This window comes from Equus asinus, chromosome 8 (genome assembly GCF_041296235.1).
Source record: "Equus asinus isolate D_3611 breed Donkey chromosome 8, EquAss-T2T_v2, whole genome shotgun sequence".
Lineage (NCBI taxonomy): Eukaryota > Metazoa > Chordata > Mammalia > Perissodactyla > Equidae > Equus > Equus asinus.
Genome location: NC_091797.1, coordinates 78,221,138 through 78,247,097, shown reverse-complemented (window position 1 = coordinate 78,247,097; position 25,960 = coordinate 78,221,138). Strand labels below are relative to the sequence as shown.

At 38.2% G+C, this 25,960-nt stretch overlaps 1 protein-coding gene across 24 annotated transcripts in view; it reads left to right on the top strand.

The window, feature by feature from the left end:
• Window positions 1–25,960, top strand: part of ATXN2 (ataxin 2) — a 136,811-nt gene that overhangs the window by 29,382 nt on the left and 81,469 nt on the right. For all 24 annotated transcript variants that reach the window (XR_011505333.1, XR_011505331.1, XR_011505332.1 and 21 more), the window contains exons 2-5: window positions 6,249–6,285; window positions 7,433–7,492; window positions 7,999–8,070; window positions 8,935–9,085. Coding sequence is in view for 21 of the 24 variants with exons in the window: in XM_070516044.1 (XP_070372145.1) it covers window positions 6,249–6,285; window positions 7,433–7,492; window positions 7,999–8,070; window positions 8,935–9,085 (320 nt within the window). In the remaining 3 variants the exon portion in view is untranslated. The remainder of the gene's footprint in view (window positions 1–6,248; window positions 6,286–7,432; window positions 7,493–7,998; window positions 8,071–8,934; window positions 9,086–25,960) is intronic.

Below are 25,960 nucleotides of genomic sequence, written 5' to 3'. Positions count from 1 at the left end.
TTCTTGTCATTATTCCAGAAACAATATAGTATAACAACCATTTACATAGCATTTACATTGTAATAAGTGTTATAAGGATGATTAAATCATGTAGAGATGATTTAAAGTGTGTAGGAGGAAGTACGTAGGTTATATGTAAATACTACACCATTTTATATAAGAGGCTTGAGCATGTGTTGATTTTGGTATTTGAGGCGGTCCTAAAACCAGTCTACTAAAGTGGATACTGAAGAATGACTATGTTACATTCAGTTTTCATGTCTTTTTGATCTCCTTTAATCTGAATAGTTCCTTAGTCTGTCTTTGCCTTTTATGATTTGACACTTGTGAAGATTACAGGTTAGTTATTTTGTAGAATGTCCCTCAACTACGGTTGTGTGATGTTTCCTGCTGATTAGATTCAGATTGTGTGTTTTTGGCAAGAATACCAGAGAAGTGATACATGTATTCTCGTTGCAGGATATCAGGAGGTGCATGGTATACATATGTTGCATTGCTGGTGCTGTTAACTTTGGTCACTTGATTAGGATTGTGTCTGCTACATTCCTTTAACATAAAGTTATTTTTTAAACACTGTCGTTAATCAGTACTTTGTGAGGAGTTACTTCGTGACTATATAAATGTCCTGTTTCTACTTTACTGGATTTAGCATCCATTGGTGATGTTTGCCTGAAACAGTTACTACTGTGGTGCTTACCAAATGGCAACCTTTTAATTCTATCATTCCTTCTACATTTGTTAGTTGGAATTCAGTTGTCAGGTTGATAGGATGACAAGGAGGTGGAGCATGAGACGAACTCTTTAGGTGAAGGAGCATGGCTCTGGGTCAAGAGGGCAAAGGTAATTTCTTTAAGAGTTCATCTTCAGTAGCTCAGGAACTGTGTGAAAGGGCACAGAGAATCCTGGTGGAATGCCTTTTTCTTCTTCCTGATGGATTGATCCTTTTATCATTATAAAATGTCCCTTTTTGGGGCCAGCCTGGTGGCCCGAGTGGTTAAGTTCGTGCACACTGCTTCGGCAGCCCAGGGTTTCACCAGTTTGGATCCTGGGCGCGGACATGGCACCGCTCATCAAGCCACGCTGAGGCAGCATCCCATATAGCACAACTAGAAGGACCCACAACTGAAAAATGTGCAACTATGTACTGGGGGGCTTTGGGAGAAAAAGGAAAAATAAAATCTTTAAAAAAAAAAAAAAGTCCCTTTATATCTCTAGTAACATTTTTTTTTGTTTTAAACTCTATTTTACCTCATGTTATTACAGCCGCTTTAGCTTTCTTGTCCTGTTTGTGTAATATGACATATCTTTTCCCATCTTTTTACTTTGAGTCTCTTTTATCTTTGAATCTAGAGTGTCTCTCTTATGGACAGTGCGTAGTTGGATCTTCTTTTTTATCCAGTTAAGCCTGTATCTCCAGTGAATCTATCAGTCTCCTACCAACCTCCACTGGCTTTGGGAGCACCCCTAGGCCTGAACTTTCTCTGCCTACTATTGCAAATGAAGTTCCTTTGGGAAAAGAATCTGAGCTTATTTGTTTGGTGGGGTTTTTTTAATTGTGATAAAATATATATAACATAAAAGTTACTGTTTTAACCATTTTTATTTTTGAAATTTCGTTTATTTATTTTGTGAGAAATATTGAGCTTACATCTGTTGCTAGTCTTCTTCTTCTTTTTTTTTTTTTTGCTTGAGGAAGATTGTCAGTGATCCAACCTCTGTCCCAGTCTTCCTCTATTTTATGTGGGATGCCACCACAGCATGGCTTGACAAGTGGTGCTAGGTCTGTGCCTGGGATCTGAACCTGCGAACCTCAAGCTGCCAAAGTGGAGCACGTGAACTTAACTCTTACACCACTGAGCCAGCCCCTTAACCATTTTTAAATATACAGTTCAGTGGCATTAAGTACATTCACATTATTGTGCTATAAGCGCCTCTGTTGAGTTCCCAAATATTTTTACCCCAAAAGGAAGCCCTGTACCCATTAGGCAGTTGCTCCCTATTCCAACCATCCCCCAACCCCTGGCATCCAACACTCTCCTTTCTTGTGTCTATGAATGTGACTATACTATGTACCTTATATTAGTAGAATCATTCAGTAGATGTCCTTTTGTGTATGGTTTATTTCACTTAGCGTATCTTCAAGGTTTATCCAGGTTGTAGCATGTATCAGAACTTCATTTGTTTTTAAGGCTGAATAATATTCCATTGTATGAATGTACCCCATTGTGTTTAGCCATTTATTCATCAATGGATTTTTTTTTTCACCTTCTGGCTATTGTAAATAATGCTACTGTGCACATTGGTATACAGATATCTTTTCAAATCCCTGCTTTCAGTTATTTTGGGTATATCTTTAGAAGTGCAATTGCTGGAGCATGTGGTAATTCTATGTTTAATTTTTTGAGGAGTTGCCATACTCTTTTCCTCAGCAGCTGTGCTATTTTACATTCCCACAAGCAGTGCACAAGGGTTCCAATTTCTCCACATTTTTGATAATAGCCATCATAGTGGGGGTGAAGTGGTAACTCATTGTGGTTTTGATTTGTGTTTTCCTAATGACTAGTGATGTTGAGCATCTTTTCATGTGCTTATTGGCCAGCTGTATAACTTATTTGGAGAAATGTCTGTTCACTTGTTTTCCCCATTTTGAATTGGGTTGTATATTTTTTTGTTGTTGAGACATAGGAGTTCTTTATGTATTCTAGATATTAACCCCTTATCAGATACATGATATGCAAATATTTTCTCCTTTTCTGTGGGTTGTCTTTTCACTCTCTGATAGTATCCTTTGCACAAAAGTTTTTCATTTCGATGAAGTCTTTTTTATCTATTTTTTTTTGTCTTAGGTTGCCTATGCTTTTGGTGTCACAGTTAAGAAATCATTGCCAAATACAAGGTCATGAAGATTTTCCCATGCTTTCTTCTAAGAGTTTTATAATTTTAGTCTTAAATTTAGCTCTTTGACCCATTGTGAGTTAATTTTTGTATATGGTGTAAGGTAAGGGTTCAGCTTCGTTCTTTTGCACGTGGATATCCAGTTTTTCCGGAATCATTTGTTGAAAAGACTGTCCCTTCCCCATTGAATGGTCTTGACCTTCTTGGTAAAAATCAGTTGCCCACGTATGTGAGGGTTTATTTCTGGGCGCTCTCTTCTATTCCATTGGTTTTTACGTCTGTCCTTATGCCAGTGCCACACTATTTTGATTGTAGCTGTATAGTAAGGTTTGGTTTGGGAAGTCACACTTTGCTTTTGATTTATGTGTGTCTTTAAATTTATAATAATTTTCCCTGCCTTCATGCTGTTTTTTTTCTTCTCACACCGTTTATTTTTTGAAGAAACTATCATTTGTTATGTTGAATTTACCACTTTGTGGATTTAACTGATTTGTAACCTCATGGTATCAGTTTATATATTCTTCTACCCCATATTTCTTATAAACTGGTAGATCTATAAACTTGATTAAATCCAGGCTCCGATTACACCACATCAGAAGGCACTTGTTTTCTTTTTGAGTTAGTGAAATTGTAAAAAGCAGGCAGAATGATATAAAGAGCCCCTGCACGCCTGTCACCTCGCTGCAGCAGTTGTCAGCTCATGCCAGTCTTGTTTCATTTACAACCCCATCTGTTTCCTCCCTCCTGTATTATTTGGAAGCAACATAAACTCTTTACTATTATTTTTGTAAGTTTCCTTCTATTAATTTGACTGGCACTTTAAATTACATGTTAATCTCATAGTCACTATTAAAAGCTTAGAATCCTGGATATTGTTGTTTTGTTAAATCTGATCCATCTGATCACTTTTGGACTAGAATATGATCTTGGCTTTTTTTGAGATTCTATATGTTTTTTGTTTTTGTTACTATATGAAATATTAGGATACTTTGTCCTAAAATACTAAAGAAAAAAATTTAAGGGTCTGGCCTGGTAGCATAGTGGTTAAGTTCACTCACTCTGCTCTGGCAGCTCTGGGTTTACAGGTTTAGATCCCAGGTGTGGACCTACACACTGCTTATCAAGCCGTGTTGTGGGGGCATCCCACATACAAAATAGAGGAAGATTGGCACAGATGTTAGCTCAAGGACCATCTTCCTCACCAAAAACAAAAAAATAAAAATAAAAAGTAAAGCATAATCTGAGTGAATCTAAAAAGAAAAAAACAAAAATGGATTTGGACTTTTAGCAGTTTCAGAAAATGCTACTGTGGTATGCTGACATTCCCCTGGGTGTCCAACTACCTGGTCCATCAGTGGAAATCAGTGGTTTCTACACTCTACTGTCAGGTACCACTATGAGTCGTAATTTTCCCTGTTGAACAATTTGTTCTAAGTAAACTGGGTTGTCAAAACAATTGCTCTTTATTGGTCAAAGATATAACTGTATAATCAATTTTAAGAAGTGTGACTTGTGTAAAGGAGTTTTATGTTTTAAACTCCTAAATGTTTTTGTAGGGAGGCCACAAAGAGTATAAGTGCGCTTAAAGTATTGGCATTTGTTTAAGTTTTTTAACTGTGGCATCTCAGCAATCACTAGGATAAGATAATCCTTCTAGGGGCCGCCCAGTGGCGCAGTGGTTAAGTGTACACGTTCTGCTTTGGTGGCCTGGGGTTCACTGGTTCGGATCCGGGGCAAGCCATGCTGTGGTAGGCGTCCCACATATAAAGTAGAGGAAGATGGGCATGGATGTTAGCTCAGGGCCAGTCTTCCTCAGCAAAAAGAGGAGGATTGGCGGCAGATGTTAGCTCAGGGCTAAATCTTCCTCTCACACACACAAAAAGATAATCCTTCTAAGCAGAATTTAGCCATTGTATAGTCTTTGGCTACAGATTACAAAAAAAAAATAGAAAAACCCAATTAACTCATGATGTTTGAAAAAAATGTAGAAATTCGATTAGGCTTAATTGTAAAGTTAGTTTATTCCTTGTGATGCAATTTCAGAGAGGCAGCATAAGAAATGAAAAGCCTAACCTTGGATTAACTTGGTTCAAATACCAGCTCTACTGCGTGTGAACGGGACGATGGTGGTCAGGACACTTAGCACTGCTACAGTCTAGTTCCTGGCCTGTGAAGCGGGGGTGGGGGATTTGACATAGTACTTACCATAGTGTCTGGTTTGTGCTAAGTTCTGTAAGTGATCACTTACTGGTCATATTCCTTAGACTTTAGGAATTTCTCTCTTTGTGCTGTATGTGAGGCAAAGAGTTAGAGAATCAGAATGTTATAAATGGAAGGAATCTCAGAGGTGATTTGCTACAAGACGTTAATTTCTAGATGATAGTAGGTGACAGAATTGGAGAATGAAGCAGCCTTGACCTTGGAATGTTAAGATCAGTGTTACTTTTCTGGAAATGGGTACCATTCATATCGCTAGACTTTGGGAACGTGAATTATTCTTTTCCTTGACTGTTTTAAGTTTGTGGCTTAATTTGAGTGTTGTGATTTATTTTATTAAAGTGAGATTGCACCCCTTTTATTCCATAGTAACTAATGTTTCTGAGGACTGTAACATTTCACTTTATTAATGTTTTTATCATTTCCTAAGGGGCCTAATCTTTTCCTATGGAACAGGCCTTAGGCTTTATTATGCCTGTAATTAAATTCAGTTGGAAATAGCATCCGAGTTACTGGAAATTACTGGACAGCCGACCTCAGGGTACTGCATTGTTTCAGAGGGAAGGGGATTGGCAGAGAAAGGCACTTGCTATGTAGATCCCGACAGTGGCACTTTTTAGAAGTGAAAGTGCTTTGAGTGATTTAACTTATTTTCAAGCGTTTTTCTGCAGTTGTAAATACAGTACCTATTTTTGGAGGCAAGGGAAAAATACGGGAGGTGACTTGATATCAGTCAAATATATCAGTTAAATGAGGAGTAGATTCTATATTTTGTTCCTGAGTAGCTTTATGTAACAGAGTGATTGGTTACTTTTGGAGTAAAGCTTATTATATTTAGTATTAGTTATTTCTTCCAATAGGCTGTTTTTATTTTTACTTCATTTATTTGATTTTGATCACGTTCATTCTTTCCTCGTCCCTGCCTCCCACGACCTATACCTGTTCTTGGCCTCTGAGCCAGCAAAATGCAGAAAGAGCCATATATAGGTAGCCTTTATACTTACTGTTAGATGAGCCCTCCTCACAGATAGCTGGTGCTGTATTGGAATGGAGTTATAAGATATTTTAAATTTGAAAGTAGTCTTTAGCTTGCTTGACCTGTTGAATTTAATAAGCATAATATTTAATCTTTTCAGAGGTCGAAACAGTAACAAAGGCCTGCCTCAGTCTATGGTGAGTAACTTCACTGTTCTTTCTTTAGAAAAATGGGTAACTAAAATGTGATTTTAAACCATGGACCAAAAGCCAAGGCAAAAAAAAATTCCCTTCTCTTGAATTTTATATCTCAGATAACCTTTATAGATCAATACTGTTTGATATAAAATTATTAGCTGTATGTGTTGTTTTTTGATAACTTTCTGTATAAAATGTATAATTATCTGTAAATAGTATTTTTCATGCCTAAGAATAATGTCGTTTATTCTCTTGTAAATGACTAAAGGCCAGTCTAAATGAGTAACTCCCTAAAGATGAGTGGAACTCCAGGGCTGGAATTTGCAGAGCTCTTTGGTTTTTGATTTTGGTTTAATGTGCTATCTTTTATTCCTTTTATTGTTCTCTCTTGGAAAGGGCCTTCTGGTTTCAAATTTCAGAACTTTCTCAGTGAAATTAAACTGGGCATGAAAGGTGGATGGCATAAGTTCCACATGATAGCAGAAATAAATGAGAAGCTGTCACTAATTTTTGAGACTTTGCCTTTTGTGGATAAATTTTCTTCTTTAGATCAGGAGAACACACGCTTGTGTAGTATGTAATAAGGAGTGGTTGATTGATTAGACCTTAGAGCACTGTCATTGATTCAGATCTGCTGAGAGAAGATAGTCAAGGGTCTGCTACAAAGGTGCCCTACACTTCACCCCATTTATTTATTAAGGTATGCTTAACCCTATTTAGTGGACAGATTTGTGAGTTTTGACACATAGAATTGTTTAACCACCACCACAGTCAAGATAATAGCCCAGTTCCATCCCCTCCAGGAATCCCTCGTACCAACTGTAGTGAGCTCTCCTTCCCCTACTCGCCAGCCTTGGATCTGCCTTCTCTTCTTGTGGATTTGTCTTTCCTCATATATGGAAATTCACTTTTACTTTTTTTCTTATGTATAATCGAAACATTGTTAGTTGGTATAACTCCTTTCCCTTTTGAAAACTTAAGCTTTTATTCTCTAAGGAAGTAAATGATTGTAGTAAACCAAATCTTCCTTTAACACATGTAAGGTATTATAAACCTGACTAAACATTTTGTAACAATAAATACTAATTTTAATACATATACAAGGGTAAATGCTGATTGCTATTAATGTGTTTTCTTAATATTCCAGATTTCTTTTGATGGAATCTATGCAAATATGAGGATGGTTCATATACTTACATCAGTTGTTGTAAGTTTTCAGTTTATTGGGGAGGGAGAAACTGCCTTGGGAGTGGAATAAAGTAACTTCATGAAGTAAAAGTGTGGATGAATGATTCTCAAAGTAACATTTCTTAGGTCATGTTTAATCAAGGATGGTTTAGAAAAAACAGATTAGGACTCTATCCCAGGCTATTATAACTCACTATAAAAGCTTTCTTGTTAACCCTGCTGTGTACAAAATAATATTAGTAGTTGATTGTCTTTAGTGCATTATATTGTCAACCTAATAAAACTAGAGTCAGAAATACTTACTTTCAGTATTTAAATTCATACTGCAAACTCTGGGCAGGGCCTCCTGAAGAATTTTGAAAATTCAGTGTATTGCTAATGTTTTAAAATGTTTTATTGTTCTGTCACTGCATACCTAACATGTTGAATGAAGCCTGATGAGCTGTAAAAAGTAAAGTGAAAACAATTATCCCCCATGACTGGGTAGCACACTGTTTCTTTGATGAATTAATTGTGTGTTTTTAGGGATCCAAATGTGAAGTACAAGTGAAAAACGGAGGTATATATGAAGGAGTTTTTAAAACATACAGTCCTAAGGTAATTTTCACTCTTTTCCTCTTTGCTAAATATAAAACCTCATGAATCATCAACTATGGTGTTTTTATGGCTTCCTGATGGTGTCTATTAGTTTCTTTCTTTCTTCCTTGCTTCCTTCCTTTGCTTCCTTCCTTAGGAAGATTAGCCCTGAGCTAACATCTGCTGCCAATTCTCCTCTTTTTGCTGAGGAAGACTGGCCCTGAGCTAACATCCATGCCCATCTTCCTCTACTTTATACGTGGGACCCCTACCACAGCATGGCTTGCCAAGCAGTACCATGTCGGCACCCAGGATTCAAACCGGCGAACCCCAGGCTGCCAAAGCGGAACATGTGCACTTAACCGCTGCGCCACTGGGCTGGCCCTTATCTATTAGTTTCTGATTTAGCATTTTCTAGTTATGAGGTGGATATGTTTGTCACATTTCCTTGCTCAGTGCTTTACCTTTAAAGCACTTTTTACCACCACTTTGAATGATTTTGCTCCTCAATTTCAAACACTGGTTATTTTGTAGACTGTTTAATCAAAAAGACTTGCTCTATGTGCTTATTAAAATATTTTGGTCTTTTCAAGCATTGTGGACTAGAAGAGGGATAGAGTAGATTGTTGTTTTTCTATTCATCTCTGTTAATGTGCTTAAGACAGACCATGGTAGCAAGGACCAACTTTTAGTTGAGAGGATTTTTGAATGATGGAATGGATAATAGATCATATTTCTGAGAGAAAGGTATGATTATAAGGTTCTCTTGAGGTAGATTATTTTTGCCAAAGTCATGTAAGAAATACTACCTTGATGTGCTGAAGAATTTCTGAAAAATTTTAGTTTATAAATGTATTGAATATTTACTCATGTTTTTCATTTTAGTGTGATTTAGTACTTGACGCTGCACATGAGAAAAGTACAGAATCCAGTTCGGGGCCAAAACGTGAAGAAATAATGGAGAGTATTTTGTTCAAGTGTTCAGACTTTGTTGTGGTACAATTTAAAGATATGGACTCCAGTTATGCAAGAAGAGGTGAGTTTTGATTTCCTAAATACGCTTCATGGTTTATAATATTTAATCAAGCAAGGACTCTCTACATTGATCATACAGACTTTTTTTGTTTTTTGTTTTCTTTAAGAAATATGGGCTTTCTAGAATAACCTGATTAAGACAAATGGGAATTTTAATACATTTTTTTGGGAAAATATTTAAAATGTCAGACGAAGGGGGCTGGCCCCGTGGCTGAGTGGTTAAGTTTGTGCGCTCTGCTTCGGTGGCCCAGGGTTTCGCCAGTTCGAATCCTGGGCTTGGGCATGGCACCACTCATTAAGCCATGCTGAGGCGGCGTCCCACATGCCACGACTAGACGGACCCACAACTAAAATACACAGCTGTGTACTGGGGGGCTTTGAGGAGGGGAAAAAAAAAAGAAAAAAGAAAAAAAATCTTTAAAATGTCAGAAGAAGGTTCTGTGGTACTTTTAGTAGGATAAATAATGAGAGTTTGTATACTATTAAGACATAGTTTGTACACCATATGATTTCACTTGTATGTGGAAGATAGAGAAACACATGCATAAAGGAAACAGATTAATGGTTACCAGAGGGGAAGAGAGTAGGGGTATGGGCAAAAGGGACAAAGGGGTACATATGTATGGTGACAGATAAAAACTAGACTATTGGGCATGGGCATGATGCAATCTATAGAGAAACTGATATAAAGTATCATACACCTAAAATTATACAATGCTATGAACCAATATGACCTCAAAAAAAAAAAAAAACTAGTTTGGGGGTGGCCTGGTGGCTTGTAGTTAAGTTTGCACACTCTGCTTTGGCAGCCTGGGGTTTGCAGGTTCAGATCCCAGGTGCAGACCTACACACAGCTCATCAAGCCATGCTGTGGTGGCGTCCCATATACAAAGTAGAGGAAGATGGGCACGGATGTTAGCTCAGGGACCATCTTCCTCAAGCAAAAAGAGGAAGTTTGGCAATAGATGTTAGCTCAGGGCCAGTCTTCCTCGTGCGCACACACACAAATGGTTTGTAAGGGATTTTCTGTAGTTTCATGGTCAAGAATGCTACTGATCATACTCAGCTGAAAATTTCTTGTCCTATTTGGCCTACAATGCTTTAGTTATCAATTTTTAGTTTTGTAATGCTCATAAAGAATGCTTATATAGTTTTATTAGTCTTATAGTTCTATCAATGCTTTAGTTTTAAATCTGGAAAAAATCAAAGCACAGGGCTAAGGGAGAAAAGCAGAGAACTGTGGATGGAAAACAATTGTCTAATGAAGATGAAAAAGGGTAAGGAAGTAGAGCATAGATATTTTAAAAAAACATTCAAAGTATGAATTTATGTATTGAGAATATAAAAGTGGTGATACAGTGGTGATTGCAAATTGTCACATAACAATTTTTTATTTTCATGATTCAGTCTATACCAGTAGCTGTTTTTGTTGTTGCACTGATTTTTCTACACTGTTATTTAAAAATTATAAGCCACCAGGAAGTTAAAGCCTTTCTCTTGGACCTGTTATCAAGGTTCTTACCTACCTTAGCTTGCTGTTTGAAAAGCTAGCAGTGCTAGGTACTCTAACTGCTCTGGGGTGTTGATGAAAGCGCTGCATTCTGTTCTTCTGTCCTACTAAACATCCATGTCTTTGATTCACAGCTCTGTCTAAGAATCCTTCAGTGGCCTGTACAAGGAAACAAGTCTTTTTTTAGTTGCTCCTTTTGGAGTTGATCTTGTTTATGCCTAGAAGCACAAAATTGTTTATACTTATACTGTTGAAGTATTTCATTGTTTTAAATTTCAAAATTGACTTTGGATCATGAGCCAAATGGAAAATAAAATTTTAGTTGCATTTAGTACATAGCACTCTAGAAAAAGTATTGGCCACAACAACAGAATGTTTCCTACTCTGTTGAGTACCAGGCAGTTTAGCTAACAGCCATTCACAATATGCTTTGTTTTTTGTTCTTAAAGTGAATTAGCATTTCCCAAATTTGGAAAGGTAAATATTACTTAGATTAATGGTATCCCTTCTTTGATCCTCTTCAAAATTAATGTCTTTAAATTTTTATTTTGTTTATTGTTTTGTTATGTCTTTATTTCTCAGGTAATTTGTGTTCATTGTAGTAAACTGAGAAAATATAGATGAGAGCAACAGCTTTGACAGTGTTCAGTGTATTCGTAAGGGGATGGACATATCTTACTATATACATAAAAGTACAGTTTTCTTGATGAGGACATCCAATAGAGGAGTAACTTCAGGTATTTTATTTAAAGACTGTAATGATTTAGTGGATTATACCATTGTGTTCATTGCATAGTATCCTGAAAATAGTGCTAAGTCATGTGTTTAGGATTTCAGGTCTCTTAAGCCAGATTCTTAACACTATCCTGGCAGAAGTTGCCCTCCTTAAAAGTATTATTTTGGAGATACTATTAGTATAGAGAAACCTTTTTAGAGTAATTAATTGGCTTGGTTCATTGGTTCCAAAAATTAAGGCATTTACTACTGTTTTTAGATTTATATTATTTTGTACTAAAGACTTTCTCAGATTTCTAGTCCCCTTGAATAAAGGAAGGTAGGGTTTAACCAGTGATTCTTAATGTTGGGTTCACATTTTAGTCACTTACGGAGTTTTAAAAAGTCTCTAGTTCTCACTTCTAGAAGTTGTGGCTCAATTATAATTAGCCTGGGTGAAGCTCTGGGTATGTGATTCTGAGGTGCAGTCAGGGATGTGAGCTGTGGGTTTCAATGATAAGGTCCTGGGAATGGCTGTTCTGTGGGTCTTGAGGATTTGTGCTTTGTTTCTTTGCCTCACAGTGCTCTTTCTCTCTCGGAGTGGAGATGATCTTGAGTAGTCTGCACTGGCATCAGTTTGATACGACTGTTCTACGTCTTAAATAGGCAGATGGATTGAGGGGTTTTTTAAGGATTAACAGAAGTGAATGAATGATAAGAACAAAACTACTAATATTACATTGGAGCTTCCTAAAAGAAAAGGGGAATTTGTTTTCTTTCTGAGCTTTTATCTTATAATACTCTTCTGTAATACTACTGTCAAAGTCTTAAGGTTGATACTATTATCTAAATTTATGTGTACATTCTATGTTTCAGGCTCTGTGCTAAATGTTTTACATGTATTTTTTTCATTTAATCATCACTACATCTTTCTGAAGTGGGTATGATTCTTATCTGCACGTTGTAGATGAGGAAATAGAGACACAGTTAAGTGACTTGGTAAAGTGAGGACACAAACCCAGCACTCGCTGACCCCAAGTCATGTTATTAAGCATTGTCCTGTAGTGACAAAGTATGTGGTCTCGTTTGTTGTTTAGCCGAGGTATGTCAGAATAAGTCTGCGTTTACCTTAAATATTTCCCCACAAAGAAAGCAAAAAATAAAAAGCAAAATTCTCTCACAGTATAAATATGCAGATTATTATATTGTTCAAGATTCTTTTCTTTTTTTGATCTTTGGCTTTATTTGGGGCGAAGCTTTTTAAAGTTAGTAAGGTAAATGTGGCAAGTTCTTAATGCTAACTTCACTGATTTCAGTGAATTTTATGTGGTCGTAGTCATACACATGTGCAAATGAATAAGGGACCTAGAATTAATTGATATTTTCTTATGATACAGTGAGTAAGTTTCATTTGATCTCTTGAATGTTATATATGTACCAGTTTGATTTATGGGCAAAATGAAAAGTAGCTCTATGTTTTGTAAACTGTGGATTCCTTTTGCACACATTATTAGAAGAGACCATCATATTATCACTAGAAAATTAGTGTGTTTTATTCTTTATTTGAATTCCAGTGCAGACAGATCTGAGATGCTCTCATTTTCCCCTCTTCATCTTGCTACCTATTTTTTAGGGCATCAGCTGCCTTTGTCTCTGCATCTGTCTGCCTTAAATAGTATATCATCTCTGCCTGCTTTTTACTTGGTTTGCTGTCTCTTTCCACTGTCTCTTTCTCATCTTTTTTCTTTTCATTATCTTCCTGCTCTTCCTATTGCTCTTTTATTCATATTTTGCTCTTTGATTTAATACCCCAACTCAACTGTATTTTAGTTTTGTGGCTTCTCTTCTACTTCCTTATTCCATTTTTCCTCACGCTTCCTTCTTCTCCTTTATGTCTTTTGTAGTGTTCTCAGCCTAGAGAACAAGGGTCAGCAAACTGGAGACCTATGGGCCAAATCCACTCATCAGTAAATAAAGTTTTATTGTAATACAGTTATGCCCATTTGTTTATGTATTGTCTATTGCTGCTTTCATGCTATAGTGATAAGAGTTGAGTAGTTGTAATAGAGGCTATATGGCCTGCAAAGCCAAAACGTATTTACTGTCTGGCCCTTTACGGAAGAAATTTGCTAACTCTAGTCCTATGTCTTTTTTCCTACTGTGTTTGGGCTATTAGGGCTGATCAAAAATACATACTATACTGGCTTTGGGGAAATAGCACAGAACATACTTTGTCTAAATTCATGCTTTGACTCTAATCTAATACTGTATAATATCATCTAATTTCTTATTTGTGACAATTCAGATTGGATTTATTCTGAAGAATCACTTGCTTACCAACTCCTTTGTCATAATAAATGAAAAGTCATATGTGAGAAAATTGGTTATTGGAATGATCTCTATCATCAACTCTCTGTCCCCCCCCATCTACAAATTTATCTTCCCCTTTACCGTCATTATTCTCTTTCCTTTGGTTTTAGTCGAGGAGATGTCTCACTTCCTGTTTAATCCCAACTTCTCCAGTCATGCCTTTGACTCTGTCCATTCTGCCATTCCTGGGTTCTTGCTCTTTTGTTTGTTTTAGTGAGGAAGGTTGGCCCTGAGCAAACATCCATTGCCAATCTTCCTCTTTTTGCTTGAGGGAGATTGTTGCTGAGCTAACATCTGTGCCAGTCGTCCTCTATTTTGTATGTGGGATGCTGCCACAGCATGGCTCAATGAGTGGTGCGTAGGTCCATGCCTGGGATCCGAATCCACGAGCCCCGGGCCGCCAAAGTGGAACATGTGAACTTACCCACTGTGCCACTGGGCAGGCCTCGTCTTACTCTTTCATATCACTACTCTGGTTCCAGACTCTTCAGCCTCTTCCTCTCTGCTTACTCTTTCCCTTTGGCCTGAAAAACCTGTTCAAATTCCTCTCATCCTAAAAAGGATTCCTTTTTGTCCTGAATTCTTCTAGTTGCTATTCCTATCTTTCCTCTTTATTTTACTGAGGAAGATTTGCCTTAAGCTAACATCTGCTGCCAACCCTCCTCTTTTTGTCTGTGAGCTGCTGCCACAGCATGGCTACTGACAGATGAGTGGTGTAGGTCCACACCTGGGAACTGAACCCAGGCCACCAAAATGGAGTGCACCGAACTTAACCACTAGGCCACCAGGGCTGGCCCTGTCTTTCTTCCTTTCTTATCTAAACTTCTTAACTCTCATTCTCTCCTGACTCCTCACCCCATTGTAATCTGCCTTTTATACTCACAACTTGAGTATAACAAGTTCTCAGGCTACTAGTAACCTCTAATTGCTAGATCCTTTACTGCTAGTCTTTACTGCTGCATTTGACACTGTTGATTTCACCCTCCTTGAGAAACTGCTGTTCTGTTTTTCATATGTCTTATTAATCATTCCTTCCCTGCCTCATTCCTGGGCTTCTTTTCTTTCACACTGCCTTTAAATGTGTTTGTGTTCCCAGTGTTTCTTTGCCCACTACTCTTACCACGTATCAGTTGCTTATATACTCTCATAATCTCAGCTACCACATATAAGCCCCCTCCCCAGCATCTCTTTATCATTGCCCTCATACCATGTTGTATTAGATGTTTCTGTCTCCTCCATTATACTTTGAGCTCCTTGTGTGGATACTGCATTTTTTTAAAATGAATGTTTTATTCACATAAATGCAATAGTTAACTGGTTTTTTATTTTATTTTATTTTTTTGAGGAAGATTAGCCCTGAGCTAACATCTGCTGCCAATCCTCCTCTTTTTGCTGAGGAAGACTGGCCCTGAGCTAACATCTGTGCCCATCTTCCTCCACTTTATATGTGGAATGCCTGCCACAGCATGGCTTGATATGCAGTGCATAGGTCCACACTTGGGATCTGAACTGGCGAATCTAAGGCCACCCAAGTGGAACGTGTGAACTTAACCACTGTGCCACCAGGCTGGCCCCAGTACTATATTTTTTTTTATCCTAGGAGACTAGTTTAGTGTTTTGGCACATATTACGGGCTCAATATAAGTGTCCTTTGAATGAGTGAAATTAGAGCCATCGCACACTTTTAAAGAAGTACTATTTTATGTAAAGAATGAAAAAGCTGTAAGTGGTCTTATATATATATAGCCAGCCAACAGATATTTAGCTCTGGAATGTGTTCATTGCTGTGCTGGTTGCTATGGACAGTACAGAGAAATTCAAGACTTCTATTTTGGGTCCCTTTTGAGAACTTAGCGAAACTGTATACCCTCACCCTAGAAAAAACACAGACACAGACTTTACATTTGATTCCATGGTGTTCACAGTTCCCTAGGGAGTTCATGTACTCCATTTTAAGAAGCTCTGTTCTAGGCATTTTCAGAGTTGGTGATACCAAGGCATGTGAAAGAATTCAGTAAAAATCGAATGTTGAAATTGGTGGCATTGAATTCCACATAGAGTTCAGAGACATGAAGAATTCTGTAGGTGGTAGTAGCTGGAGGGAGTTGGAGTGTGAGTGTGTGATTAGAGAGCAGTGAGAAATAAAATTGTACAGATTATTGTATTCTGGTTTGTGTTATTGTGTTCTCATGTGGTTGTCCTGTAGGTCTGATAGGGCAAGGTCCTGTGAGTCACAGGGATCTCTTCTGAAGGGCATGGCATTAGGAATGCCATGCCAGTCATCTAAGGAAGAGGCAGATCCCAGAACAGGATATGGCCTGTGAAGCCTTGGATTCTGAGAAGACTAAATGTGTTCCCAATTCATTCATGGGTGGTGTTATAGTAGGGCAGACAGACCACAGGCTTGCAGCTGAGTGGGCACATTCTTAGCACTAGAAGTGTAGTAGGCTCTGTATATGGGCAGGAAGTGCTAAAGTTGAACAGGCAGGCGGTTCTAAAGCTGGACAAGTTCAGGATCGACAGCTTGCCCTTTGTTCAAGATGGAGGATAGTCCCTGTGGTAGGTAGGCGGATAGACTGAAGGATAGGCAGTTGGCCTTATGGCTGGGGGCTATCCTGGTAGGTGGGCAGGAGAGCCCTATAAGAGGATTGGCTTGGGCCTGTGGGCTTTGAGAGTAGCTTTTCCTTTGAGCTAGCTCTAAGTAACTCCATGTTCTAATATCTTCTGTTAAGCCTGAACCCTTAGAAAGTTTACTGCTTCAGCTTTGCTGTCAGCTAGTAAGAGAAGAATATGTGTCCGTGCTGGGGCCAAGCAGTAAATAGAGACTAGCGTTTACTGAGACCAGTACAGAGGTGGCACAGAGATTATTGAGATTTAAAACCATGATCAGCTGTAGTGGAACAGGAGATGGAAAGCTAAACAGTAGATGGAGGTAGACCGTAGGAAAGTATTGCATATTTCTTAAAATACGGCCTCTTTCCATTTATTAAAATTCTGTTTCTCTATACATTTTTAGAGCATAGAGAAATTCCCTGCTGTATTCTTCATGTGTAGGCCAAGGTCAAAACAATGACTCTTCGTTTATTAAAAACAAAAGAAAATAAAAAACAAGCAAGCAAAACCTCTAGCATAAAGTAGAATTTTATTCAGACAAAATAAAAATTTGTTCAGTACTAATAAGAGTAGGTGGTCTGATTCAAGCTATATATGGAAACTATTGATTTCTCTTTATTTAACAGCATTAATTAGCTTTGTTATTGCTAATGCCACCTAGTCGATTCCAACTCCTAGCAACCCTGTGCACAGCAGAGTGGGACCCTGCCCGGTGTTTTTGTGCCGTCCTCTCACCTTGTGGGTGTTGTGTCAGACAGTGCTCCACTGCTGTTTGTAGGTTTTCATGGCCAGTTTTTTCAGAAGTGGGTGGCCGGGTCCTTCTTCCTAGTCTGTCTCAGTCTGGAAGCTCCGCTGATACTTGTCCACGATGGGTGACCCTGCTGGTATTTGAAATACCGGCGGCATAATTTTCATCATCATAGGAACATGCAGCCACCTCTGTATGACAAGTGACAGACAGGTGGTGTGGTTCCCTGACCGGGAAACGAACCTGGACCATGGTGGTGAGAGTGCTAAATCTTAGCCACTGGACCACCAGGGCTGGCATTAATGAACTAGACAGCACAAAAGAAAATGATAATATTCACAATAGGAACGGAATTTAAAGTGTATGGAAATAAGCGTAGTATATGTGGATAAGCTGAAGACTATAAAAACACTACTGAAGGACATAAAAATAGATTTGACTAAATGGAGAAACATGCCATACTTTGAATGGGAATATGTAACACTGTAAAGTTGTCTGTTCTCCTCAAAGTAATCTCTAAAGATAGTATTTCTATTTCTGTAGAAATTGACAAAATGATTCTAAAGTTTATAAGATAATATGTATTAACAGAAGAATTTTTTTTTTTTAAGGAAGATTAGCCTTGAGCTAACATCTGCTGCCAGTCCTGTTTTTGCTGAGGAAGACTGGCCCTGAGCTAACATCTTCCTCTACTTTATATGTGGGACGCCCACCACAGCATGGCGTGCCAAGTGGTGCCGTGTCCGCACCCGGGATCTGAACTGGAGAACCTTGGGCCACCGAGAAGCAAAACGTGCGCACTTAACCGCTGCGCCACTGGGCCGGCCCACAGAATAATTTTTGAAAATTGTTTTTTATAAGAGTCAAAAAGGAAGACTTGCCCTACTAACCATTAAAGTGTGTTAGAATTAAAACAGTTGCCATAGTGGCAAAGAATAGAGAATCCAAAACAGGCGAAGTTCATTTGGGCATTTTGTTAATATATGATAAAGATAACACCTTAAATCTGGAGTAAAGGCAGATTATTCAGTAAATGGTGTTGGGACAACATTTGGGGGGAATTAGATTCCTACTTCACACTATCGCCAAAAGAAAACCTAAATGGTTACAGAGAGAAGTATTAAAAAATCTATAGAAGTTCTAGAGCAGTTTTATAAATTTATATCATTTTGAGATAGGGAAGGACTTTATAAGAAAGCAAAAATTCATAAAGTGAAATAAAAGATGGATGTATTTGATTATAAAAAAATTAGATGTGTCCCAAAGTACCATAAATTTTAGAAGGCATACTACAAAATGGGAAAAATAGATCAAAAGTGGTATTACAAATGACCAGTGAACATATGGACAGATGGTCCATCTCAGTAGTAATCAAAGAAGTGCAGTTTCGGAGCAGTAGAATATGATTTTTCATCTGTCAGCCTCCTAAATGGCCAAAATGAGAAAGATTAACACTGACTGATAATAGTGAGGGAATCAGAAAATGACTCACTCTGCTAGTGGAGTGGCTTAAGTAAAAACAAGCAGCATTCTTGGTTTTTTTGGTTCAATGTATGTGTGTGTGTGTGTGTGTGTGTGTTTATATGTATGGAAGATTGGCCCTGAGCTAACATCTGTTGTCAATCTTCCTCTTTTTTTTTTCCTCCCTTCCCAAAGCCCCAATATATAGTTGTATATCCTAGTTGTAGGTCATTCTAGTTCTTGTGTGTTGGATGCCTCCACAGCATGGCTCCATGAGCGGTGTGTAGGTCCGTGCCCAGGATCTGAACTGGTGAACCCCAGGCCACTGAAGCAGAGCATGCCAACCCAACCACTCAGCCGTGGGGCCAGGCCCCCCCTTTTTTTTTTTCTGAGTAAGATTCATCCTGAGCTAACATCTGTGCCAGTCTTCCTCTATTTTGTATGTGATTCACTGCCACAGCATGGGCATCGCAGCAAGTGATGTAGGTCCACGCCTGGGTTCTGAACCTGTGACCCTGGGCCGCAAACTTAACCACTATGCCACGGCGCTGGCCCCCAGAAGTATCATTCTTGAGCTCTCTCTAGTAGATGATTCCAGTGAGTCAGAACATTTCAGGAAGACAATTTACTTGGTAACAGAGTGATACCCAGTTATTGTCTGGTTTTACTTTTATTTTCTCTCTTGCTCTGCACAGTCTCAGTGGAGTCTGATAAACAGCAAATATATTAAAACTAGTAATAAAGCAGGGCAGTGAAGGAATGTGGATAAATTGTCTCCATTTTAATTTCTGTTCCATCTAACTGTAAATAGAAATTGATTGCTTTTTTTACCCAGGTCAGTCTTGGCAAGGGGTTTTAAGGGAGCGTGTACACTTGAACAATTGTTCTTCTAATTTATGTTAGAAAAGAACAGTTGGAATCTGTAAAATGTTTTATATATTTGCCAAGGAAACAGAAAAGTGTTTGTACAGCTGTAAGAATTGGGAATTCATTTCATTTACTAACTTCTCCTTAACCTGTTTCTGAAAAGTTTTGCTATAGGTTTGAGAGTAGGTTGTAAAAAGACTACTGTGTTGGCTAATAGTATTGGCAGTTCAGTTCTCAAAGATTCCTGAATGTTTCTGGATTTTCTCTTTTTTTTTTTTTGCCCTAAATTTTCTACCAAATCACTTTCTTTCCCTTTTCCTTTCTCTCTCTCTCTTTAACTTTTGAGATGAAAACAATGCCTTTTATAAGAAACTTCTCGAATGATGATTAGCCCCACTTTCATTCTTTCAGATGGCACAGACTAAAGGCTCCTCCTCCCCCCTCAAAATGGAGTTCTGAACCAGGAACCCAATAGAGAAGCTTGAAAAGAGAATGTGCTCCTCCTGATACCCTACCCCAAAAGTATATCTTTCTGTTGGCATCTTTCTGAAAATTTTTAAAAATCTGTTCTGGAGATACTGTGGGAACCAGAAATCTAACCTTCTGTGGAATCTATCACCTTGTTGTTTTTTTTCCTGCTTTTTCTCCCCAAATCCCCCCAGTACATAGTTGTATATTTTAGTTGCAGGTCCTTCTAGTTGTGGCATGTGGGACGCCACCTCAGTGTGGGCTGACAAGTGGTGCCATGTCTGCACCCAGGATCTGAACCAGTGAGACCCTGGTCCGCCGAAGTGGAGTGTGCGATCCTAATCACTTGGTCACGGGCCCGGCCCCTATCACCTTGTTTTTTGAATACAGCAGGCCTCACAAAGTGGTTTCCATTCTTCTCTTGTTCTTCTGTGTTACACTAATCTGGCTTTGCTGTAGAATTTGATGTGTTTGATTCTGTGGAGTCTTGACTACTGATCTTCTTCAGTCAGATCTTTCAAAGGAATCTGGTTTATGGGTTTAAATTTTTTTCCCTTGATACTTGGTTGGTTTTGGGGGGGGGTGGTTTGTGAGGAAGATTGTCCCTGAGCCAGTCTTCCTCTGATTTGTATGTGGGATGCTGCCACTGCATGGCTTGATGAGCAGCCTGTAGGTTTACACCCGAGATCCAAATCTGGGAACCCCAGGCTGCCGAAGCGAAGTGCACACGCTTAACCACTATGCTACCGGGTCTGCCGTTTGGTTGACTTTTAAGTCAAATACAACAACATTTAAATGATAAAATTTGTGAACAATTTCAGCTCAAATTTTAATTTAGTTTAGGTTTTAAGAAAATTGCTTTTCAAATGTTAAATCACTAATTATAGTACCTTTTATGTTACATAGTGGGCTTAGTAAAACTAAGATGAAATATTTTATCTTAAAAATATTTTGCCTAAATTTTTAACTAGAGAATCCAACTTGTATATCTCACAAACCGAGTTTATTAGTAGGGAAGATAAGAACTATTGCTTTTTAATATTTAAGTAGGATATATTTTTATCTCACAAATTGTTTTCTATTTTTATCTCCTTTAATGATTTGGGGCTGGCCCGATGGCGCAGTGCTTAAGTGCGCACGTTCCGCTTCTCGGCTGCCTAGGATTCGCCAGTTCGGACGTGGCATCACTTGGCAAGCCATGCTGTGGTGGGCGTCCCACATACAAAGTAGAGGAAGATGGGCACGGATGTTAGCTCAGGGCCAGGCTTCCTCAGCAAAAAAGAGGAGGACTGGCAGCAGTTAGCTCAGGGCTAATCTTCCTCAAAAAAAAAAAAAAAATTAATGATTCATTTATGTAGGAAGACTATGAGGTTTCTTCATTATTAATGCGTCCTGGTGCAAATTGGTGCTGCTTAAATAGAGCTACAGGCTCCAAGCACTTCATTCAAACTTCTGATCAAATATTGTAGCATCAAAAGCATTTGTATGATCATTTATTATGGAAGCCCTGTACCCTGTGTGCTTTCTAAATGATGCATTGATTGAGATGTCTGTCCTATTTCCTAGTCATATTCTGGGCTTTTCCATTGGGCTCTGTAAGAGGGACAGAGACACAAATTAAGTTGCAAACTGTATTTTTAGTAAGAACAGTACTTTGGGGTTTGCTTTTCCATGTCAACTGATTCTTTCCATACTTTGGTCAAAAGGGCACCAAGGTCTCAAGATCAGATCTCAGGAAAAAACAAAAGAAAATGATTTGGCTGGTTTAGTTTGATTCTAACTAGATGACCATGGTGTCTGTTTTTAATTTGTTTTTAGCACAGCAGGCGATGTTTGGACTGAAATGAAGGACTCTTAACATGACAGAACTGTCCTTCTCCTTGGAGCTGCTCCTTGCTCAGGAGAGAACTTCTTCAGGCAGCTGGCTGTGTTTTTAGAGCTCTTTGCTGCTGCTTTCCCTCGACTGTATTTGCACTTTTGAAGCTGACATCCTTTAGATTTCTTGCCTACTCTTAGCTGTCCTTGATGGCCTCCGTCTCAGTTTTCTTGCTAGGGCTTTGTCATTTCTTCCTTGAGTGGTAAATTTATTTTGAGTTATAGAATTCAGAAATTTTTTTTGTGGCGGCGACAGTAAAAAAGTAACTACTGCTCTAGGGTATATTATTTTGTTGTCAGAGAACGGAAGGTGATGTGTTTTCTTCGTAGTTGCATGTAGCTATCAGGAAGAGAAGACTACCCCCGCCGCTGCCTTTCTTTTTAAATGCTGCGTTTTGAAGTTATGTAGACTTTGTAAAAGAGTATTGCTCTGCTTTTAAGTGGACAACAACCCTTTTGAGTCTTTCTAAGGAAGCTCTTAAGCAACGCAGTCTTTATTTCCGTATGACTAAATGTTGTCAGATCCCAAAATTGTTTAGGACCACATGAAATCTAATTTATGTAATTTTTCTCTTACAGGGATTTAGGAATTTGAGGCTTTGTACCTCAAAGTTTTCTAATTTTACCATTTGGTTGTCATTTAAAAAGAGAAGAAATAACTAAACTATAAGTTAGCAGTGTGATTCCATTTCTGAGGCCGATAAGCACTGTCTGTGAGAAAGCCTGTCTTTTATTACTAGCTTTAAACAAGGCAATGTGCAAAGATGTTATTTAGGTAGCTTTATTTCAGGTTAACGTAAAGCAGATGATCATGAAGGGTTATGATCCCTGTTTTGATAGATTATTGTCAGTCAAATATACATTTGTTGATTCGGATGCAGAGCAGTATGTGTGACAGAAGGGGTCACCACTATTGTGACCACTATTACTTGAAAGTTGTCAAAATGAGTGCCAGTTCAACTAAGGTTAGACAGACTAAATTTGCGTTTCCCACCTTAAACTTCTTCCTACTGATATTTGTATTATTTTGAACCATCAGAAAATATAGTAGGCACCAAGCCCCAAATCCTGAAAAGCAGAATGATACCGCTTATGGATGTCCATCTCTGGAATCGCACACCTCTGATAAGATCAAGACAAGACAGCCTAGGCTCTTGGCTAATCCGAAGTTTCCCAGAAGATGTATCTTTTCCCTCTTAGGCCACATAGTTTTGCAAAGAAGTTTTTGTCTATTCTAATACTGACATTTTTCCTCATTGCTGTGTCACAAGACAGCGTTGTAGAAATAAAAGATTTCAAGCCCTGAAATACCTCTAGCTTTTGAATTGCTTTTCGATAAGGTAAATTTTCTTTTATTTGGGATCATTGTCACCTAGTCCTCATTACCTGGACTGTTGAGAGGAATATTGGATTTTTTTAAAAAACAGCTTTATTGAGGTATGATTCACATACATTACAATTGATCAATTTAAGTTGTACACCTCAGTTTTTGGGGGTTTTTTTGGCATGTTCACAGAATTGTGCAGCTATCACTGCAGTCAGTTTTAGAACATCTTCATCACCCCGGAAGGAAGCCTCACACCCTTTAGCAGTCACTCCCTGCTTGCTTCCAACCTCCCCAGCCCTGGGCAACTACCAGTCTTCTTTCCGTCTCTATAGATGTGTCTATTGTGGACGTTGCATGTTAATGGAACCGTACAATATGTGGCCTTTTGTGACAGGCTTGTTTGACTTAGTATATAATGTGTTTAAGGTTCATCCGTGCTGTAGAATGTATAAGTACTTATTTTCCATTTCACTGCTGAATAATATTCTATTGCATGGGTGTATTACATTTTATTTATCCACTTATCGGTTGATAGACATTTGGATTGTTTTCACTTTTTGATTATTGTGAATAATGGTGTGAACATTCATGTGCAAATATGTGGGTGTACATTTTCAGTTCTGTTGGGCATGTAACTGAGTGAAATTGCTGGGTCATATGGTAACTCTGTTTAATCTTTTGAGGGAACTCCTGGGCTGTTTTCCAACATGCTGTATCATTTTGCTCTCCCACCAGCAGTGTATGAGAGTTCAGTTTTTCCACATCCTTACCAGCACTTGTTATTGTCTATCTTTTTCTTCTGGTGTTTTTTTTGAGGAAGATTAGCCCTGAGCTAACATCTGCTGCCAATCCTCTTTTTTTTGCTGAGGAAGACTGGCCCTGAGCTAACATCTGTGCCCATCTTCTTCTGCTTTGTATGTGGGACGCCTGCCACAGCATGGCTTGACAAGCAGTGCATAGGTCTGCGCCAGGGATCCAAGCTGGTGAACCCCAGGCTACTGAAGGGGAACGTGGGAATTTAACCACTGTGCCACCAGGCCGGCCCCTCTTCTTTTTTTAAATCTTTTTGACTAGCCATCCTAGTGGGTGGATGTGAAGTAATATCTTATTGTGGTTTTGATTGCATTTCCCTAGTGATTAATGATGTGCATCTTTTCATATGCTTAATGGAGATTTGTGTATCTTCCTTGGAGAAATGTCTATTCACATCCTTTGCCCATATTTTAAATTGAGTTATTTGTGTTTTTGCTACTGAGTTATAAGAGTTCTTTATATATTCTGGATACCAGTCTTTCCCTTATCAGACATATGATTTGCAAATATTTTCTCCCATTTTTTAGGTTGTCTTTTTACTTTGTTGATAGTGTCCTTTGAAATACAAAAGTTTTTAATTTGGATGAAGTCTCATTTACGTATGTTTTCTTTTTTGTTGTTTGTGCGTTTCATGTCTTATCTAAAGTTGCCTAATCCAAGATCATGAAGATTTATTTCTCTGCTTCCTTTTAAGATTTTAAGAGTTTTGGCTCTTACATTTAGGTATACGATCCATTTTGAGTCAATTTTTGTATGGAGTGTGAGGTAGGGTTCCCACTTGATTATTTCACATGTGGATACCTGGTTGTCCAAGCACAGTCTGTTGAAAAGACTATTCTTTTCCCATTGAATTGCCTTGACACCTTTGTTAAAATCAATTGACCATAAATGTAAAGATTTATTTCTGGACTCTCTTCTGTTACTTAGGTCTATATGTCTGACCTTATGCTAGTATAAACTTTCTTGATTACTGTACCTTTGTAGTAAGTTTTGGAATTCGAGAAGTATTAGTCCTCAAAGTGTGTTCTTTTTTAAGATTGTTTGGCTCTCCTGGGTCACTTGCATTTCCATGTGAATTTTAGGATCATTTGTCAGTTTCTGCAGAATGACAGCTGGGATTTTGATAGGAATTGCGTTGAATCTCTAGATCGATTTGGGCGTACTACCATCTTAACAGTGTTAAATCTTCCAATCCAAGAACATGGGATGTCTTTCCATTTCTTTAGGTCATTTGTAATTTCTTTCAAAATTCTGTTGTAATTTTCAGGGTATAAGTTTATTCTTCTTTTGGTAGTGTTATCCCTATGTATTTTGTTCTTTTGGATGCTATTGTAAATAGAATTTTTTCTTAATTTCATTTTCAGATTGGAGCAATCTGTTTTATAGTCTTCATGTCCAACAAGTCTCAACCTTCCTTTTGACCCCTGTTAGAATAGGCATTAAACTTCGAGCCCCTCCAATTGAGAGCACACTTGGAGCCGGTCTGCTCTGCACCTGTTGCTGATTTATTAATTTTCCACAGATACTCAGTGCCATTTATGCATGTCTGCTTTGTAGAATTTTTTCTCTGTAAAAGCCGAAACAACTTTGTAATTATTATTTTGGAAGGTGAGATTTTTATTGTGTTTTTTGGTATTTTCAAAGTAACAATATTTTATGGAACAGCTTCTGTAGATAAAAGCAAAGAACTTTTCTTTCTTTGAAGCAAATGATAAAGTAGCATGGTCATTCACTCTACTACAAGACTGGACACACGAAACACTTGCTATAGATTGAGTTTTAGAGGCCAAGCTTAGCTGAATATATTCTTTTAGCTCATGATAGTGAACTTTCAAAAAAGAGTCACATTCTTTTCATCCATTCTTTCTTCAGCTGCTTCTGGTGAAATAATACAGATGCAAAGATTCTTTTGGCTTAAGTTTGGAAAGAAAGTTGTTGTTTTCTTCCTTGTACCTTGTTCTGTAGACTTTTCCTTGGTAATGTCACATCCACATTCTTTTCTTCCTCTCTGTTCCCATCGATAGTTTGTATCCAAATGTTACTTCAATCTCACAATTAACTTTTCCTCCGGATTCTGTGTCTTCTAGTCAGTCTTGGATGTTAGCACAAG